Source organism: Geotrypetes seraphini, chromosome 6 (assembly GCF_902459505.1).
Source record: "Geotrypetes seraphini chromosome 6, aGeoSer1.1, whole genome shotgun sequence".
Taxonomy (NCBI): domain Eukaryota; kingdom Metazoa; phylum Chordata; class Amphibia; order Gymnophiona; family Dermophiidae; genus Geotrypetes; species Geotrypetes seraphini.
Genome location: NC_047089.1, coordinates 210900724 through 210922397, shown reverse-complemented (window position 1 = coordinate 210922397; position 21674 = coordinate 210900724). Strand labels below are relative to the sequence as shown.

Here is a 21674-nt window from a genome sequence, read left to right as displayed (position 1 = left end):
ATCTGTAGCATAAAAAACCAAAGACAACTGTCGTTAAGCCTCCTTATACATTTATTCTATAAACACATGATATCGCCCCAGTAACAGTTATAATTATATATAATGGGCCTCATTACAAAAAAATGTGACATGCTAATGAAAAACTAAACAGGTTTGAAATCAGCATGAAAAATACTACAAAACCCACCCAACATTAACTGATGAAAATGATGTGTTGACCTGTGTAGTAAGATGCAGCCCGTCATTACAATATTACATAGGGAATTTCAAAGTACCTATTCTTTATTTATTTATCTTATTTTTATTATCTATTTTCTGTAAACCGCTTAGAATCCTAATGGAGTTTAGCGATATATAAGAAATAAATTACATTACATTACATTACATATGTTTTTTCCCCCCATCCTATGCACCTAAAGCTTTCTTGATGACACCAGGCTGTAAGCCACTCATTGAAGATCTCTGTATTTAGTACTCTTCCCTCTCATTTTCCATATGTAGGCAGTACTTCTGAGAAAGCTATAGTCTTTTACAAAAAGATTTAATCCCTCCCCTAGCTCCCGAAAAGCTTTCTGCTTAGCAAGTGCGGTATTGCTGGCTAGGTCATTTGTTCCCAAGTGAATAACAACATCAGCTTTAGAATTCTTAGTTTCCTCTCTAATTATAGGCCATATTTGTTTGGTAGCTGAGGATCCTGGAAGACACTTTAGTATTTTAGGCTCTTTGACTTGAATCGCCTAAAGGCAACAATTTTCTGGTTTGAGCTTTCTTATTCTTCCTTTAGGGGTGCTTTCCTTCATGAGTTACCTTCACTAGTACTGGTTCTGGTTCCATCTTGATTTTTCTTGAGTATCGCGATGCTCTAATGGAGCAAAAGAATTTTGTAAGTGCAATTGAGGGTGAATGTTTCTTTGTCACAGTCTACCTGACCCTGCTGAGCTTCATTTATTCCTGGATTGCTTTATTCTTTGAGGAGTGGTGGTAAATTGATACGATTTTGTGGAGTGATGGACGCTGCTTTGATTGCCTCCAATTCCTGTTTAAATTTACAGAGTTCCTCAATACTAGAAAGCTTAAGATAGATGGACAAGCCCTAAGTCTCCAGATGGTGTGACTTGGAATTAAGGCACCACAATGATTGTACTGAATAAAAGTCATCCTGATTGGTTGGAATGAGTATTGTCTGAGGAGTTCTCCTGATTATTGGGTTGTCTATATATGTGTAGCAAACCCTGATGTGGGTGGGATTATAAATTATGAGTCAGCCAAGTTCCCCACCAAATAGCACTGGAGGAGAGGCAAGCCCTCACAACACAATCAAATTCTGCTGGAATCTAATTTTTCCCCTTTACACTGTCACCCCAAGGTCCCTCTCCCCAGCTGTGCCAAAAATCCTTAATAAATATATAGAGAAAGAGTTTCTACCCAATAAACCAGCTGCAAGATTAAATCTGCTACCTATCCAAGCTCTGGCAATGAAAAATAAACCTTACAGAGCTTAGATGAGCTCATTTCTTTATAAGAAATACTGCATTCAGTTAAAATTGGGAAAGGCCCTGTGATTAGATTTTTTTTGGGGGGCCCCTTTTTTTTAATAAAAAATTTGTGGATGATTTAGAGGAGTTCCTACAGCGTGTGGGTAATAATTTCCTTGAGGGTAATGCCCTTCCACTGTCTATGCAGGAGGTAGGTGTCACAGTTTTACCAAAATCGGGGAAAGACCATATAGTGTGTGGTTCATACCATCCCATTTCATTGTTAAATGTAGCCATCAAAATTACTGCTAAAGTCCTAGCGGATAGATTGTCAGGAGTTCTGCTGAGCAGGCAGGATTTATTCATAGGTGTTAAGTTGGGGCATAACATTAAGCAAACTCTTCATTTGATTTGGGAGATCCAGCATACCCGATCTGATACGGAGAAGGCATTTGGTCAGGTGAGCTGGACCTTTCTGTGGAGGGTGATGGGACAGGTGGGCTTGGGGGAGATATTCTGTAGCAGTGTGAAGGCTATGTACAAGGCACCTTAGACCAGGGTTCGAGTTAACAGGGCCCTAGACTGAGCCCTTTTTGATACAGTGAAGAAAGAGGCAGGGTTGTCCCTTGTCCCCCCTGCTCTTTGCATTAATTATGGAACCCTTCACAGTGACAATAAGGACAAATTCAGATGTGAGAGGGATAAAGTTTGAGGAAGTAGAACATAAAATAGCCCTGTTCGCTGATGATATTTTGCTTTATATCCAACAGCCTAGATTGACTTTACCAGTGATCCTTCAGAGTCTGAGACATTTGGGAAAGTCTCGCTATTTAAAATCAATATGGAAAATTCTGAGATTTTATCAGTAAGTATCCCAGGGGATAAAGTAGCTTTGCTGAGGCATTCTTTCCGTTCAAGATTGCTTCAGACAAAATTTGATACTTGGGGGATTCATTTGCCTATAGACCACAAACTACTATATTCCTACAGTTATTCTAAATTAGTCTCACAGATCATTCAGAATTTACTATCTCAATGGAAAGGCCTTTAATTATCTTGGTGGTGCTGTATATCTGTAATTAAGAAGAATGTACTGCCTCGCCTTCTGTTTTTGTTTCAAATGTTACCAATCAGGGTTCCAAGGCAGGTGTTGAGACTATTGCAGAGAGCCTTTTCTGCTTTAATTTGGGAAGGGAGACAATCTCGGTGGTCTTCATCTATTCTTTGTAGCAGCCAGGAGCAGGGGGCTGGGCTGTTCCTAATGTGCAATGGTATTACTGGGCTGCACAGTTAAGATTTATGGTTGATTGGGAATTTGAATGGGATACATTACATGTTTGGCTGGAGCAGGAGTTCTGTTCTTTAATGCCACTTCACTACCTGCTCTGGATATCTATTTCTTTCAAAGACATAGTTTGGGTCCCGGAAAAACTCTTTTTAACACTTACTGCTTCTGTGGGGAGGACTAAGGAAGCATTGGGGGTCTCAAAATGGGGCTTCCACCCTAACCTCTTTATGCAGCAAACCTTTATTTGAGGTGGTAACTGTTCAACCAGTCTTCTGCTGCTAGGCCATTCAAGGGTTACCTAGATTTTGTTATTTTTTTAAGATAAGGGAACCATGGTGGACTTTCAGGCCTTAAGGGATAGTTATGGCTTTACTTTGATGGATTACTTTCCCTTTCTACAGTTAAACATTTTCTGCTCACTCAAGGTTGGCTGAACATTGGTCCTATTCAATCTGAACACTGGGAAAACGCCTGGTTGGTGGTAGGTAAAATGCCTAGGCCTCTCTCCATATTATATTGTTATATTAGAGGACTGGATTATTCAAAACATACTTTTAAGTTTAAATGGGAGCAAGATTTGGGGAGGGTTTTCACTTTGCATGCATGGCATACCCATGTTTTTGGAAGTACAGAAGTCTTTGATATGTGTTTTGGTAGAGGAAACTGCCTACAAGGTTGTCATATGTTTATGTGTTGGTGGTGTGGACAGGAGCTGGGAACTTTTTTTTACACATTTCGTGGACATAACAATAAGTTTAGCAGTCTGAGGAGGTGACATTTTCAAAAATGTTTTCGCTTTCACAGACAGTTACTTGTTTATTGGGACTTTACAATGGGAATGGGTTTGCAGAGGAAAGTAAAACATCTGGGGTTGGCAGCAGCGAAGTGTATCATAGCTTCTCACTGGAAGCAGCCCCATCCACCCTCTCTTCCTGCCTGGAAAGCCAAATATCAGATATTGGTGGAACGCTTGGTCTCTGAACAATATTGGCATAATGCTTGTGCTACTATAAACTAGGACAAGATATTACAAAGGTTGCTGTGAAGATATTTAATAAAATGGGTATTGTTATTCATTGGGGGGAGGGGAATGGAGAGGTAGTTAGAAAGACTTCGAGACATGTCCTGTTGTAGGGTTAATATGTGATACTTTTGTTCTACACATCTGATTTTGTGACTTGTACATGATTTGGATGGTTGTCATTAGTGCTTTTGTGACACTTTATGAATTCAAATAAAAATAAAAAAATATTAAAGTTTAAAAAACACATAGCCAGTCAGCAGTGCAAACTACACACCACCACAGCTAGAGCAACTGCAGTACCAAGGTAAGCTTTTTTTTTTAGCATGCTGCTGTGCCTGCGTGTCTGAATCTTGCACTGGAAAGATCTCCTGTATTTTCATGCAAAGCTAATTGTTGCCCTGTCTTATGAGATAGCCAAGGGTGGATATAGGTATATTACTAATTTTATACGTCCCTGGCCTTTTGTTCTACTAGGAATGGAACTAAAATTGCCAGCTAGTTTCACCTAAACCAGTACTATACAATGCCAGTTCTCAAGGTCCAGAGGCAAATCCGGTTTTCAGAATATCCACAATGAATATGCATAAGAGAGAGTTGCATGCACTGCCTCCTTGTTATGCAAATCTCTCTAATGCATATTCATTATTAATACAAGGAAGATCGCCCTTGTCGGGATGATGGTATTTTTAAGGACTTTTTTTCAGTTTGAATTTTGAATAAAGAACTTACTTATACATTTGCTTGGGATCCACTCATCTTTGTGTCCACTCTTCCTTGTATCTATATTTGCTGCGGGTTTACAATGCCTCTATTTTTTTACTTCTGGTATTTCTTTATGGACATCCTGAAAGCCTAGTCTGCCTGTGGACTTTGAGGACTGGAATTGAGTAGCCCTGATCTAACCCATCATTCCTGCACAAACAGCATAAGATTCTTTACGGATGGGTTCTATACCCCAGCTCGCAAATTGGGATTGCAGAAGATGTTAATCATTTTTCTGAGCTCCGCCTCCTTGTCTCCCTGGGCAGTGCCCTCTCTCTTTAGACCAAGTTGAGAAGATGTATTTTCATTTGCTTTGTGCTGGATTTCTTATTTTCAGGTTAAATCCAATTTTTTTTCTGTGAGGCTTTTCCATGCTAAGAGGTTCCCAATAGTATGGAACTACTGTGCCTGGGAGAGGTTCCAGATGTAGGGGTTTGTAGCCAGGAAAGCAACCTTTTGAAAGAGTACCTGCCTAGCCAGCCTTCAGTATCGCTTGGGGCTAGGTTCCCTAGGAGCAGTGCTCACCCCTGGGTAGATTAGGTGCTGGAATGCAGGCTGAATTGATCCCATGATTGGTCGAGAAGCTTGGCAGTGGACAGCTGAATTCCCCCCTGAAGAATCACATGAGAAAGAGAGGAGTCGAGGGTTTTAGGCTCTGTGAGCCTGAATAACAGGCAGTTGAAGAGACAAGCTGCTGGAGCCACCCCTTGGTTGTCCAAGGCAGAAAATTCTCCTCCATTTCCAGCTATAGTGAGAAGCTGATGTAAGCACAGCACATGGCAGTTCTGTGAATACCAATCATTACTGTCTATGGGATACATTGAGATGTGTCTGAATTTAGCAAAACTAAGGGTTTCTGGTGTTGTCCCAAGGGTCTCCCACCTCTAAAATCCTATTTTCATTATTTTTGAAAAATTAGTTTTTCTCCCATGGGCTTCTTTTTAGCGCCAAAAAGTGCCCATGGTGGCCATCTTGGATTTCCCAATTTTATTTGAAAAACCTTTTATCTACCTCAAAACATTTCGATTTTGGTTTAAATCGATTTATAATAGACTCCTCAGGTGTTTTGACCCCTATATCATGCCAGGAATGTGTTGGATAGTTGACTGAGAAGCATCCATTTACCCAGTTCCATGGGGCATGCCAGGTTGGGGGGGGAGGGGGAGGAGCCATGTGCTTAGCCTCCTCTAGTCCCTCTATTTGTCTCGGGTCCCTCAAGTGCTGGGCAGTAGAACCCTGCTGGAGCTGTGTAAGGGTGACTCTGCATCATTGGCAAAATGCATCAGTTCTCGCTGCTGCCTTTTGGTTTGTCAGAAGTGGACAATGTCCATGCCAATTATCTCAGCAAACAGAACCTGGATCCAGGAAATTGGTCGTTGTCTTAGAGAACGTTCAACTGCATGTTCGATCTCCTTGTGTCAGCGGCCAACAGGAAAGCCCCTTCATTTCTTCAGTTGAAGCTTTGAGCTGGGAAGTGTCAAGATAGGTGCTCTTGTGTAGCTTTGACAAACAAAAGAGCTCTTGTATGTGTTCTCACTGTGGCCGATGATAGGCTAAGTCATTCACAAGCACAAGATAGCAGCCAAATGGGGATTAGCAAGCCTCATGGCTCAAAATTGTCCACACCTTCCATGGTACGTGGATAGTCCAGTTGCAGCAGGACAGCTGTCTCAGACTGCCATTGCATCAGAGCCTTCTGTTTCAGGGGCCTATCACTTTACACCATCCAGAACACTTTGGTCTTATGATTGGCGGTTGAATGTGCTGCCTCAGCACACCAGAAGATATTCAGATAGGGTTATCATGAGTCTTCTGAGATCTAAGAAGCCAGCAACAGTGGTGGCCTATGCTAAGCAGTGGTATAAGCTCAGACAGTTAGACCCTAGCTGGGCTTCCATTTCCAAAGTACTGTCCTTCCTGTGGGAAGGCCTGGAGAAAGGCTTAGCAGTCGGATCTCTTAAGGTTCAGATAGCCAGCTTTTCCTGCTTCTGGGCTAGAGCAAAGCATCCATGGCTTCTCAGCCAGTTGTCTCTAGATTCTGGAAGGAAGTGTTGAGGCTCTACCCTCCAGTGCGGCAGCTATTTCCTGTACGGAATCTTATTATTGTCTTATGAGCTCTGTGTGAACCTTTTATTGGAAGCATCTCCTCATAGATCTTACCATGAAGCCTGTAGCGATCACTTCAGTGAGGAGGGTGTCGGAGCTACAGGTTCTATCATGTAGAAAGCTTTCTCAGAAGCAGGAGTGTCCTTCTCTACCATTCCTTCTTTTCTGCCAAAAGTAGTTTCGATGTTTCACATCAATCCTGCATTTTGGTCCATTGGCAAGAAGAAGCAGGACAAGGTTTTGCAGTTGCTAGATGTTCAGAGAGTGCTTCTCCGCTACGCAAAGGTGACAAGTGACTTTTGTCTTTCAGATCACCTGTTTGCCTTATCCAGCTGTAATCATAAGAAAAGATCTGCCTTTAAGGCTTCTATATCATGATAGTTATGCATGGCTATCTCCATAGCATATATTGGCCGTGGTAAGCACCCACCAGTGGCCTTGAAAGCTCACTCCACCAGAAGTGTATCTTCATCTTGGGCCAAATCCAGGTCGTGCCACCTGATGAAATTTGTAGGACAGCCACTTGGTCCACTGTCCATACCTTTGATAAAATTTTACAGAGTGGTCATGACAGCACAAACTGATGTGAATTTCATGTCCTTGGTGCTAGTTGCAGGGTTATCTGTCCTGCCCTAGACGCAAGGGACTGCTCTGGTACGTCCCATCTGTAAGGAATTGTATTCTGTTTGCACAGGAAAGAAGGAATAGGTACTTACCGTGATAATCCTCTTTCCTGTAGAGCAGCATATGCTTCCTTATGCCCTGCCATGTCAGATGACTAAAATGCCTGCATTAGAGTACACTCTGGGTTTGAATTTCCATCAGTTTGCCTCATGGCAGTCAATGAGCTGGGAAGAGAATTTTGGGGTGGCAGAATAACAGAGTTACTCTGATTTAAATGCTATTTGTAAAGAGCTATATGAGTGTTAGTGCTGGATGCACAAACATAGGTGGAGAGGTTGGTTCCACCTTTCCATTGCCATAGTAACATAGTAGATGATGGCAGATAAAGACCCAAATGGTCCATCCAGTCTGCCCAACCTGATTCAATTTAAATTTTTTCTTCTTAGCTATTTCTGGGCAAGAATCCAAAGCTCTATCCGGTACTGTGCTTGGGTTCCAACTTCCGAAGTCTCCGTCAAATCACACTCTAGCCCATCTACACCCTCCCAGCCATTGAAGCCCTCCCCAGACCATCCTCAACCAAAAGGCCATATGCAGACAAATACAGTGCAAGTCTGCCCAGTACTGGCCTTAGTTCAATATTTACTATTATTTTCTGATTCTTGATCCTCTGTGTTCATCCCGCGCTTCTTTGAACTTCGTCGCCGTTTTCCTCTCCACCACCTCTCTCGGGAGCGCATTCCAGGCATCCACCACCCTCTCTGTAAAGTAGAATTTCCTAACATTGCTCTTGAATCTACTACCCCTCAACCTCAAATTGTCCTCTGGTTTTACCATTTTACCCTTCAAGTATTTGAACGTCTGAATTATATCTCCCCTTTTCCTCCTTTCCTTTAGGGTATACATATTTAGGATTTCCAGTTTCTCATCATACGTCTTCTGGCGCAAACCTCCTATCATTTTTGTTGCCCTCCTCTGGACAGCTTCAAGTCTTATGTCCTTCGCCAGATATGGTCTCCAAAACTGAACACAATACTCCAAGTGGGGCCTCACCAATGACCTGTACAGGGGCATCAACACCTTTTTCCTTCTATTAGCTACGCCTCTCTTTATACAGCCCACATTCTTCTGGCAGCAGCCACCGCCTTGTCGCACTGTTTTTTCGCCTTTAGATCTTCAGACATTATCATCCCAAGGTCCCTCTCCCCGTCGGTGCATATCAGCTTCTCATCTCCCAGCATATACGGTTCCTTCCGATTATTAATCTCCAAATGCATTACTCTGCATTTCTTTGCATTGAATTTTAGTTGCCAGTTATTAGACCATTCCTCTAACTTTTGCAGATCCTTTTTCATATTTTCCACTCCCTCTTCGGTGACTACTCTGTTACAAATCTTGGTATCATCCACAAAAAGGCAAACTTTTCCATTTAATCCTTCAGCAATGTCACTCACAAACATATTGAACAGGATCATCCCCAGCACCGAACCCTAAGGGACTCCACTACTCACCTTTCCTTCCTCCGAGCAACTTCCATTAACCACCACCCTCTGGTATCTGTCCGACAGCCAGTTTCTAACCCAGTTCACCATTTTGGGTCCTATCTTCAACCCTTCAAGTTTGTTCAATAGCCTCCTATGAGGAACCGTATCAAAGGCTTTGCTGAAATCTAAGTAAATTACATCTAGCATATGTCTTCAATCCAGCTCTCTGGTCACCCAATCAAAAAATTCAATCAGATTCGTTTGGCACGATTTACCTTTTGTAAAGCCATCTTGCCTCGGATCCTGTAACCCATTAGATTCAAGGAAGTACACTATCCTTTCTTTCAGCAACATTTCCATTAATTTTCCAACAACCGAAGTAAGGTTTACTGGCCTGTAGTTTCCAGCTTCATCTCTGTGACCACTTTTATGAATAGGAACCACATCTGCTCTCCTCCAATCCCCAGGAACTACTCCCATCTCCAGAGATTTGTTGAACAAGTCTTTAATAGGACCCGCCAGAATTCCTCTGAGTTCCCTCAGTATCCTGGGATGGAGCCCATCCGGTCCTATCGCTTTGTCCACCTTCAGTTTTTCAAGTTGCTCAGCTCAAACACTCTACTCTGTGAACAGCATAGAATCTACTCCATTTTCTCACGTTACTTTGCCAGACGATCTCAGTCCTTCTCCAGAATTTTCTTCCGTGATCACAGAACAGAAGTATTTGTTTAGCACATTTGCTTTTTCCTCATCACTCTCCACATATCGGTTCCCAGCATCTTTTAGTTTAGCAATTCTATTTTTCATCTTCCTCCTTTCATTAATATATCTGAAAAAATTTTTGTCTCCCTTTTTTTTCCATTTTTAGCCATTTGCTCTTCTGCCTGCGCTTTCGCCAGACATATCTCGCTCTTGGCTTCTTTCAGTTTCACCCGGTAGTCCTTTCCGCATTCTTCTTGTTTGTTTGTTTTTTTTTAATATTTCACAAACGCGAATTCTTTTGCCTTTATTTTCTCCGCCACTAGTTTGGAGAACCATATTGGTTTCCTTTTTCTCTAGTTTTTATTTATTTTCTTTTATCGCTCCTTTCAGCTTAGACCACTGTTTTTCCACTTCTTTTATGTCCTCCCATCCTAATAGCTCTTTCTTCAGGTACTCTCTCATTTTATTAAAGTCCATACGTTTGAAATCTAGGACTTTAAGTATTGTGCAGCCACTCTCCACTTTAGCCGTTATATCAAACCAAACCGTTTCATGATCGCTACTTCCCAGGTGAGCACCCACTTGAACATTAGAGATACTCTCTCCATTTGAGAGGATCAGATCCAATATCGCTTTTTCCCTCGTGGGTTCTGTCACCATTTGTCTGAGCAGAGCCTCTTGAAAGGCATCCACAGTCTCCTTACTTCTTTCCAATTCTGCAGACGAAACATTCCAGTCCGCATCCAGCAGGTTGAAATCTCCCAACAACAGCACCTCCTCTTTCCTTCCAAACTTTTGCCAGTTCTTATTGAATGTTTATTGCCATTTTTTTTCTTGTACAGAGCAGATTACAATTGACATTATCGGGGAGTTCCCCAAACCTCTTCTTTTTGTAATTTCTCTCTTTTAAGGGTTATCATTTGCTTTGGTACAGATTGAAGAGAGGGCACTGCCTAGGTAGACAAGGAGGCGGAGCTGAGAAAAATGAATGACATCTTCTGCAATCCAACATGTGAATTGGGGTATAGAACCCATCTATAAGGAATCGTATGCTGTACTACAGGAAAGAGCATTATTGAGGTCAGTACCTAAGCCTTCCAGACTGAGCCAATGACTTACATTCACCACTGACCCAAGCCACCTATAATCCAGTGCCCAGTAAGAAAAGTTCTGTAGGTATTTGCAATTCTGAACATAATCCATAATCTCTCTTTGCCCGTTGTTTCCCTTGCTGTTGTAGGTGGAAAGTATGCGCATCCCCTCCTACCCCTATGGAGATGCCAATCCTAGACTATCATCGCAAGCTCCACCACCACCACCACCACCACTGCCAATGAGATCTCAGGAAGATGGCTGGCCACAGCAGGGAGTTTATAGCATACCACAACATTATGCTTGGCCTTCCACCCAAGCAGCAGTGTCTCGTGACTCGCACTCCAATTCATTTCTCACAGGATCTACTTCATCTTGGTCAGGCTCTGGAATGCCCCCTGCATCCTATGATTCAAGGGTATGGGAAGATGCTGTTAGTAAATGCGTGCTACTTGGAGTTCATGGAATCTTAATAGCTGATCCAAACTTTTTTCATCCTTAGTGCAGGGAAAGAAAAGGAAGCAAAGGATGAGTCAGTTGCCAGAAAGGCTGGGAGGGGAGGAGAGAGAAGGGAGAATGGCCCTGGAATCTAGGCTGAGGAAGGGCCACTTTACAGTTTGAGTCTGTCTCAGTGGCCAAATCAGTTAGCTAAGCCAGAAAGGGAGGGGAAATATTAAAAGCAACCCCTTACTCATGGTTCCATTTTGGGCATTACCTGTTCTGATGACACTGAAGCTGATATTCAAAAGATTTAGGATCCTAATTTTGAGAATTAAGCTCCTAAACTGACCAATTTACAAACTTTGTAAATTCAAATGTCTAACTTTATGCTCCTACTTTTTCTAAGTTTAACTTTAGAAATCTAAAAAATGGGGGTGGGTTCAGAGTAAAAAAAAAAAGTTTTTAAAAGCTCACCACTATATTGCTTTATAACAATTTTAAGTTGAATCTTGTAAGATTTTTAGGGCCCCTTTTACAAAGCTGCAGTAGTGAGTCCCAGTATGGTTAAATGGGACAGAGCTCATAGGAATTGAATGGTCTGCATCACATTTGCCGTGTGGGACTGTCTTTTTTTTTTTTTTTTAATCTTTATTCCTTTTTATTTCTTTCAACAAGTGTACAGTATTATTACAATTAATTTACATAACACACTTGGCATTCTTAAATAATATTATTATACATGTTTTTATTCCCCCCCCACCTCCCACCCTTTTCCATATCAATAAAATATTCCTTCCAAATTTATATATAATTATACATCCCTTTTTGATAATACAATTAATCTGACATGAAATCTGTCCCTCCCCCCATCCTTCTTCCTCAAACACTTTAAACATTTTATTATACCCAGTAATGCACAACAATAAATATCCCATCCTATTACATATATTTCCTTATTTTTCATAACAACATATTTCCAATATTTTTCCCTCCCTATCCCTCCCATCCCATCCCATCCCATTTCTATATATTATCCCCTAAGGAAAAAGAATAAACTTTACTCGTTATAATATTCAATTAATGGCCTCCACACCTCTTGAAATCTTTTAAAATACCCCCTCTGTATCGCAAGAAATCTTTCCATCTTATACATATGACAAACTGAGTTCCACCAAAAATTACAATTCAATCTAGAACAGTCTTTCCAATTAGTTGTTATCTGTTGAATTCCCACTCCGGTAAGAATCAACAATAATTTATGTTTAAATATGTTTATTGATTTTACAATAAAAGCAGAAATTCACAAGTCAAACAATTATCAGCCCCCCTCCCTCCCCCTCCCTCATCCCAACACCCCACCCCCCCAACTCCCTTCTACAACAACAACAAGTATCCTCCAGCAGACAATATATTACGGGTTCAATAGGTTACTTCGGGCTCTATGAGTCAACGTTAACCAAAAGGGTTCCCAAATAGAACAAAATGTATGACCTCTGGGAGAGTCCAGTGAAGTCAAAGACATTCGCTCCAGTGATGCTTGTCGAAGCATCAGAATTCTCCAGAATGATACCGTTGGTGGGTCTGAAGTTATCCAATTATGTAGTATGGTTTTTTTTCCCATAAGGAAAGTCCGGGCCAAAAAGCCTCGAAAACCCTTCGGGGTCCCCGGGGAAGTGAGTCCATCGTAAACAACAGTTCCGGACGACTAACATATCCTCGGCGCCACATAGAAGCAATATGCAACTGCAGTTGTATCCAAAAGTCCTGTACCAATGGGCATGTCCAAAACTGGTGACCCAATCAACAATAATTTATTGTTTGCTGCAGATATTTGGCATTTGGCCCTCATACATATTCCAAAAATCACTGTGTCATAGGATAAAGCCACATGACTCTCCATCAACATATTAACTTGATCCCATATTGATATCCAAAATGTCTGAATACATGGACAATAAAATAAAAGATGGTCTAGAGTTCCAACTTCAATTTTACAATGCCAGCATCTATCAGACTTAGAGCAATCTAATTTTTGTAATCTAGTAGGGGTCCAGAATGCTCTATGCAACAAAAAAAAAAAAAAACCATGTTTGCCTAATAGATGCTGACATCGTACCTTTAATTCTCCAAGACCAAATACGTGGCCATTGAGATGCATTAATCTGATGCTTAATCTCAATGCTCCAAATATCTCTTAATCCATTTTTAGGCTTCTTATTCAAATAATTAGATATAATTTTATACCACTTTGCGGCCTGGTGACCCAGAAAATCTGCCTGGAAACATAAGAATTCTAAGCTGTAATGATCATTTAAAGATTTCCATTCAGGGAACCCCACCTGAATAGCCTGCTTCAATTGCAACCATTTATAATTTTGTTTTTTATTCAGACCATATTTATGTTGCAATTGTGAAAATTCAAGCATCTTACCATTATCAATTACTTCCGTTAATGATCTTATACCTGCTTATTGCGGCTTTGTAGAAGGAGCACTTGGGTTACTAAATTTGCTCTCTATTTTCAGACAAACTACCGGTAACTGACTTTAAATTTTTAGACTTTCAGCTTTATTTATTTTTTGCATATTGTTTATTTTATTTATTCAGTTTTCTATACCATTCTCCCAGGAGAGCTCAGAATGGTTTACATGACTTTATTTATATTGAGGCCATTGTCTTAACAGTGGATGGAGCAGTATCTTTATGTAATGTAAGAGAATATTTTGGTCCAAAATTAATTAGCTTGGATTAAGAGGAGTGTGTTAAGAACTAACAATAAAAAGAAGCAATCTTGATACTGAATAATTTCTGCTAGAATGTTTGACAAGATGAGCCCTAGAGCTGCATGTTGTGGCATTGGCATCCAGATCTCCTCCTTTCCATCCATCCATCCTAGGCTAACTGTAGAGATGATGCACCTCCAGCCCTGGGCCAGGAAGGATATGGGAGCAAAGACATAAGGGCTAAAAGGAAAAAAAAAAAAAACATTGACCACTGTAGCTTTTGTAAGGTTTAGCTGAAATCTGTAGGACACAGACTTGTAAGGAAAGAAAGCATGTCCCACTAGAGCAGTACTTAAAAAATAAAAATTCTGTTCAATTCTTTTTTTTTTTTTTTTTTCTCTGTTTACAGGATTCTACTTATACTAAGTTAGAGCCAGGAATGAATCAACCTGGCTATTATGCTGAGACCAATCCTCAAAACTTGGTTCTTAATCATGACCGAAGACCAACCCCTCCTCCCCGCAAAGTACATTATAGTGCTTCACCACAACTGTATGAAAATGTTCCCAGGAGGGATCCTATGAGCCAAGACATGAATGTCACACCCATTCACCCGTCGGACACCCTAACCAGCCACCCAGGAATTCAGAAAATTAGCCAGATCCTAGAACAGGTTCATGCCCTGGATGGGAAGGTTGATGAATTTGTAGGAAAGAAGAATGACAAGGCCTATTGGTGCCTGGAAGAACTTCTTACCAAGCAACTACTGGAGCTAGATTCAGTGGAGACTGGTGGCCAGGACATTGTTCGTCAGGTTAGGAAGGATGCAGTCAGGAAACTCCAGGCAATTCTGGAGAAACTGGAAAGAAAAGCTTTGTAAACCTAGGAGCTCTCCCAGAGACTCACATTAACTGCTTTTTATCCCCCCCCCCCACCTCCACATACACACACACACACACACACAGTACCTGCAACTCCTTTCCCTGACTGACTGAAGCAATAAATTCTCTATAGTTTTTCTTTAAACTGAAAAAGGAAATTGGCCATTGCTGCAGACTTGAATCCTGGGTCATGCCAGAGACTGGCTCAAGAAAGATGAAAATCTGACACTGCCCAACAAGGTGCTTTCATTGTAGAAAGTTCCTCAAACACACTGACCAGGAGTTATTTTCATCCATTTTCTAGAGGAATCAAAGCAATGAAATGGCCAGCTTATTTTCTTTTGTTGTGACTGAGTTCAAATGATCAGCTTGTTCCGGAGAGTAGAAGTCAGCAGCAGCTCTTGAAGAAGTGGATGAATGTGCTTGATGCTCTATTACAGTAAAGGCCTCCTCCCTGTGCTAGTACCCTGTTAATGTAACAATGCTGAAGTCTTCTTTGCCAAACAAAACAGCAAAAACTGCACTGGTGTGAAGGAGTCTACCTGTGTTTGTAAAGGGTGCCTTCTACCAGAACAGCCCCAAGCAGACACACCACTGCCACAGAATAGTTACAAGAAAACGTGCTCTTCCTTTTTTCAAGAGGCTCCTGCCAGTGCTCTTTTTGCTGGCTTCTTGTGGGGTGGGTGGGAGTTGGCTTTGGTATTTAGGGTGGAGGCCTTTAGTAGGATAAAGCATGTACTGAGCTGTTTTCCTCTAGGTATAGAACTGTCCTTGGACCTGGCCCATAACTGAGCATCATGAGTTCTTTTGCTATATTTAGCATTCTGTCTCTTCTTAAACTGCAGTTTAATAATAAATGTCAAAATAATCTGTGTCAAAATTGTCCTGTGACAGGGTCAGAGTTGACTAGTAATGCCTGCATCTTGTTAATTCACATAAGAGGTATGGGTTAACATTTTCTTATGTTTCGTACACTCCCTGTGGAAAAGTAATGTTCAAATTATTTAGTTTTTTTTTATTAGGGGGTTTTTATACTCAATTTTTATAACTCCCCACCATCCCCAGTAAGTACCTCTTGTATTTGATTTTTAACGTTTCTGGTTTTGACCATTATAGCTTATTATAGACTAGACTCACAGAAATGCCAGACTAATACACCAATATAACATCTCCTCACATATATGACACATGCTGGAACATAAGCCATGTGGACTACGGTAGGCAGACACTGCAATAGCTCTGCTAGGGTGAATTTATGGCAGTTTAACCAACATTGTTTTGAATATGATTTTCTTTTTTTAAGTAATTTAATAGAGGAAATACTTACAGGGAATTGGCTGAGTTAAATATTACCTTAACATTTTCAGTGAAGATCTGCCTTTTTAATTACTGCTTAAAATATTATCTTATTGGTTAGAAACTCCATAAAGCAGATTATTTTTTAAATCACCAAGCCCCCCACCCCTCTGCAAGAAATGATGAGAAGTAAAATAAGCACTTGAGTACTCCCATATCAAAGTGGGCCAAGACCTTTACCTTGTACTGCAAGATATAATGCACTTTGGTTGTATGAAAAGTACAGTGTTTGGTACATGTTTATGTTTATTAAAAATTTGATATATTGCAAAGCCAATAAATCTACATACTTTCCAAACAGAAGTAGAAAAAAACTCCATAAAAATAATAGGAAAGATTTATTGCATTCATACAAAACATACTTATTTTATTGTTTTAGATCTTAACATCATAAAAAAATCTAATTTCTAAGTCATTGTTCACAAGATATTAATATCAAAGCTTATTCAAAATAGGTTTTTAATAACACTTTGAATTTTTTTCACCATTTTTGTCAGATCTAGTGGTAGTCTGTTCCAAAGGGAAGAGGCTAACTCGAAAAAAAGCCATCTCATGCCATAGCTGGGCAGTCAATGGAAGAAACACAATGGGGTTTATTTTCAAAAAAGAAAAAGTCCAAAAAGGGGCATAATGGGGCAGATGGATGTTTTTCTTGTCGAACTCTTACAATTCACTATTTTCAAAAACTATTTTCTAGACTGGGATCTATGCTGTTCATCTGTAGTTCATCTAAATCTCAAGGGGTATGTTAGAGGCATGGTGTGGGTGGGACTAGGGAAGGCTTATGATTTGGATGTTTTTCTGCTATAATTGAACATTTAGGAATATATCCATTGTCTAATTTGGATGTCTGGAGTTAGATCTGTTTTAACAATGAATAAGTGTCAGAAAGGTGCCCAAACAGACCAGCTGACCATTAGAAGGGATGTAAGCTTGCCCCCCTCCCCCCCCCCCCGGGAGCTCTGCTGGGATATCTGGCCAATCTACTAAGAATGCTGGCTCCTACTACATCCCAATGACTTGTTCTGTGCATTTTTGGTATGGATTTTTTTTTTTTTTTTTTTTTGGGGGGGGGAGGGTTGGAAATGGTTCAAAAAGATAGATGCATTGAGCAAAAACATCCATTTTTGAAAAAAACAAAAACCCAAGATAAGACTTTTTGCAGTTTTGAAAATGGGGCATGTTTGGTACTGGATTTTTGTGCATGTTCTTCAAAACATCTAAACGTAAATTTAGATATCATATCAAAAATGCCCCTCAATGTCTTGTCCTAACAGAGGCTAAATGCAAGAACACATATTCATTGATTAGTTTCACTGGTTCAGAATTTTCTCTCTCTCTCTCTCTATATATATATATTTACCCCTTAATTCTATAACCTTGTATGCCTTTTTTTACATTTAGCATGCAAAATTGCAGATACAGGTTATAAAATACTGCAGTGCTAGTTACATATGTAGCTTAGTTAAGTGTTAATTTGCTATAATTGCAGTTATACACATAACTACACTTAGGCAGTATTCTGTAACCTTAGAATGCAATTTCTTTAGTGCAGTGGTTCCCAACCCTGTCCTGGAGGAACACCAGGCCAATTGGGTTTTCAGGCTAGCCCTAATGAATATGCATGAAGCAAATTTGCATGCCTATCACTTCCATCATATGCAAATCTTTCTCATGCATATTCATTAGGGCTAGCCTGAAAACCCGATTGGCCTGGTGTTCCTCCAGGACAGGGTTGGGAATCACTGCTTTAGTGTACAACTGCTAAGGAAGTGTGGATATGGGAGAGAAATAGGGTAGGGTCACCATATTAAAAAAAGAAACCCCCAGACACATGACCCTGCCCTGTTCTATCTCCAGCCCTGCCCCCAGAAAGCCTCCTTTCTTTGTGATGAGCTCTGGCCACGTCTGGAGGGCCTGGAGCATGTGAGGATGCATGTGATGTCATCCGCAAATGCTCAGAGGCCCTCCAGAACAGCTGGAGCTTGTAGGGGCTTTCCAAAACCCAGACAAAACTCTGTAAAGCACTGTGTACGTCTGGTAGTGCTATAGTAATAGTTAATAGTAGTAGTTTTGGAAAGGCTGTATAAAGAGGACATGTCTGAGTTGTCCTGGACAGCTGGTAACCTTAACATAAGAGTTAGGGGCATTCCTAACACTTATGGGCTAAAGTTATGGAATACTGTCAGTTAAGTAACTGATAGCATTTAGGTGTGAGCATTAACACCAGCCATTGAACTAGTATAATGGCACTTGCATGTGTAATTGCCAGTATAAAGTTCATATTTAACATGTACAGTTTAGGCACTAACCTTAGGTGACCTTTTGAGAATTGCCTCCTTCATATTCTGGCTCCCAGTCTCAGCTTCTGCTGTGTTATGTGGGGTTGATGGATCTGGGAGAGTAAAGGTGGTGATGGCAGCATTTACAGCCCGGGTAGCATGAGGGAAGTCCAAGCCATAGCTCTGCAGTGACACCTAAGGGTTAAACTTAGGTTGCATGTATATTAGATTCCAGAGAGCCTGCAGTCTGGATGGAGCCTTCAGCTGAGGATTGTTGCCTTGATGACTAGTTTTAATGTATTACAGGGTTAAAAATGCCTCAGTAGCAAATGGTGCATTCATTCAAGCAGATGACATAGATTCACTTTCCAGATCAGGTCTTCTGCTTCTCATAGAGGCAGTACGCTCAGCTTCTGTAGAAGGGGAGACTGCTCATATGTAATACTAGCAAATTTAGGGTCCATATTTTCCCTTTTCAGAAGTACTGTAATTGCAATTTGTGACCCTCAGTGAAGAATGGATGCTGTAACTGTGACTTTGGTACTGGGAAAGATGAGAGGCGCTGATAAAGGACCGCATCATTGATCACCTTGATGGACACAATCTGATGAGGACCAGCCAGCACAGCTTCAGCAGATTGACAAACTTACTGCACTTCTTTGAGGGAGTAAACAGGCAGCTAGACAAGGGTGACCCAGTCGACATTGTATATCTGGATTTGCAGAAGGCATTTGACAAGGTCTCGCATGAACGACTACTTCGAAAAATTGCGAGCCATGGAATTGTGGGTGAAATATGTGGAGCCGCCTGACCCGTGAAAGTGGGATATCTGGGAGCTGTGGTGGGTGGGGTTCCCCACAAGAACAAAGCTTTTTACTGCTCCAAAGTTTTTCACCTTTAGAATAAGCTCCTGCAGCTCTTCCTGGTGAAAAATGCACATGACCGAAGCATCCTTGCCAACTGGCGTCTCGGAAACCCAACTGTCCGCATCATCTGTCCCCCCAAGAGGATCTTGAGGGTCCACCAAAAGGTCCAAGTGCTCATCAGGTGAAACCATATCAGCAAGGAAAAAAATCCTCATCCCAAGCAGCCCGTGGATGCTTAGATGGAGGCGGGGGGGGGGGGGGGGGGACTAGACAGGGCAGGTGCAGAGGGGGGAGTGGTGAAAAGGTTTGTCCCCATGCCCATTCTAGCGGTTTTACTGTGATCACCTGCAGCTAGCCACAGGAAAGGGTCTCCGTGCCATCCTCTAGTCTCATCTACAATCATTCTGTTCTCAATCTCCAGCAGAAGGTTGTAAGCCTGTACAGTCTTTCTTCTAGTTAGGGCCAGTTAGATCTGATCAGTGGCCTTTTAATCCATGTTTTTGGTGTTTGGACAGAGCTTGGAGCACCTTTTCAGAGGTCTGTCTGACCTCAGAGGTACCACACTCAGGCGGTTGAGTCCCTCCCCTCCCCAAATTTTGATTAGAGGTGCCTCAGCTTTACGCCTTGCCACAGTTCAGGCAAAGACTACAGCTTTGAGAGCCTGTGGGGTCTGCTCCTTTGTTAGTTAAAGTTTTTACAAAACAAACAAAACATTCTGAGGCAGTGCTGGTCTGAAAGGAAGCTTTTAATTGTACTTAATTAGTTTTTATTGTTAACTGGTGGGTTTTCCTTTCACTTTTAACAGTTCACAATGAGCACTTTAAAGAGACTAAAAAAGTGCTTATTGTGTTCCCAAATACAGCATATAAAACAAGTATAATACGAGTACAGCATTTAATACATGTAAATGTAAACCACAGAAAAGCAGTACAGAGGTACCTTGGAATCTGAACTTAATCCGTTCCAGAACCCCGTTCGAGTGCCAAGACAATTTTTCCTATTGAAAATAATAGAAACTGGATTAATCTGTTCCTTGGTCCTACAAACTCAGATTTTCCAATAAATTTAACAGAGACAGCAAGATTGGGCCCCCCACCGGTATAGACAGCAAGATTGACAACGGCAACTGCAAGCTGTGCTCAGCCCAAAGCTTCCCTCCCATGCGGAAACAGGAAGCTGCATCAGAGGGAAAGCTTTGGACTGAGCAATGCTTGCAGTTCCTGTATGTTCAGATTCCAAAGTAGTGTTTGGATTCTGGGGCAAAATTTAATTTAAAAAAAAGTTTGGATTCCATGTTGTTTGAGTTCTGGGGCGTTTGGATTCCGAGGTACCACTGTATATCAAATCCCATTAGCCTTCATCCTTCACATTAAAATGGCTAGTGTTAGGGGTGGGCAAACAGGGCAATTACCCTGGGCCCTGCCTTAAATTGAAAGAGGGACAGCCCGCAAATAAGCTTTGGGGTCCCCTCTCTAGCGCTTGCCCTGGGCCCCATCATATCTAGCACCAGCCCTATAAGTACTCGATTTTTAAGATCTAATGAATAAAATATACACTAACACATGCATATCCCTAATGTACATGTAGTGAGAGCTGGGGGAGGGGGGTGGCAAATGGTATCCCAGCGCTTTCAATACTGAAAATCCACACAGTAATCTACCACTATTCACATAATTAATAAAATGCTGTTTTATTACAGGACACTTTTCTAAAGGATGAATCTCATCAGGAACCACTGCCTCACCCGTCAAGAATTTCTGACATGACACACTATTTTTTTTTTTTTTTGCTTCAAATATTTGTTTGCCGATTCATTTAAAATAATCAGATTATATTCAAATAGAACAGAGGTTTGACTATGTTCCAATGCTAACTTCATTAGTCTAACTGTAAAATGTAAACTTTAAAATAAACAGTAATGGACTCTAAACCTGCAGGAAGGTATAAGAAAGATTAAGTTTGACCCTCTTTTGTTCCCTTTTCCATAATTCTTGTTTTTTAATAGCTGTCCTATTGCTGCTCATTCTTTTTCCAGTGGGACTCCAAAAAGCAGGTAATGGTTTAAAATCCTCCTCCTCCTGTCAAACTGTCTAGTCAATTATAGGGAAAACAGGCAGCTTTGTAAGCAGATGAAAAAGATCTTCTACAAGCAATGAACTTGATTGTCAGTTGTAAAAAAAATGTACAACTGTTGCAGAAAAGTCTTAATTTTGCCAAACATTTTTTCTTTTTGTACATTTTCAATGCCCTAACTGAAAGAATAGGTTATACTGATGTAGAGTTATCATATGGCTCCAGAAAAAGGAGGATGGATTGAGACATTTGGGTTGTACTTCCAGTCAAAGTAAAACCCAGATGTCTGTCTGTCCTTTTTCCTTCCATTGCTTTCAATGGAAGTAAAACCCAGTTGTCTCTTCAGTCCTTTTTCTGAAACCATATGGTGACCCTAGCCGCTGATGTAATGTGTGTAGTAGGAGAGAGGAGAATCTGTTCTTTAATCAGTTATCAAAGTTATCCTCAGTTCACCCCAAGCAACATATTCTTGGCCATGCAGGATGACAACTCTGG

At 41.0% G+C, this 21674-nt stretch overlaps 1 protein-coding gene across 1 annotated transcript in view; it reads left to right on the top strand.

The window, feature by feature from the left end:
* Positions 1–16225, top strand: part of BAG4 (BAG cochaperone 4) — a 34412-nt gene extending 18187 nt beyond the window's left edge. Inside the window, exons 4-5 of the mRNA XM_033948720.1 lie at positions 10706–10975; positions 14131–16225. Of these exons, the coding sequence (XP_033804611.1) occupies positions 10706–10975; positions 14131–14601 (741 nt within the window). The 3' untranslated portion in view covers positions 14602–16225. The remainder of the gene's footprint in view (positions 1–10705; positions 10976–14130) is intronic.
* The last annotated feature ends 5449 nt before the right edge of the window (positions 16226–21674 follow it).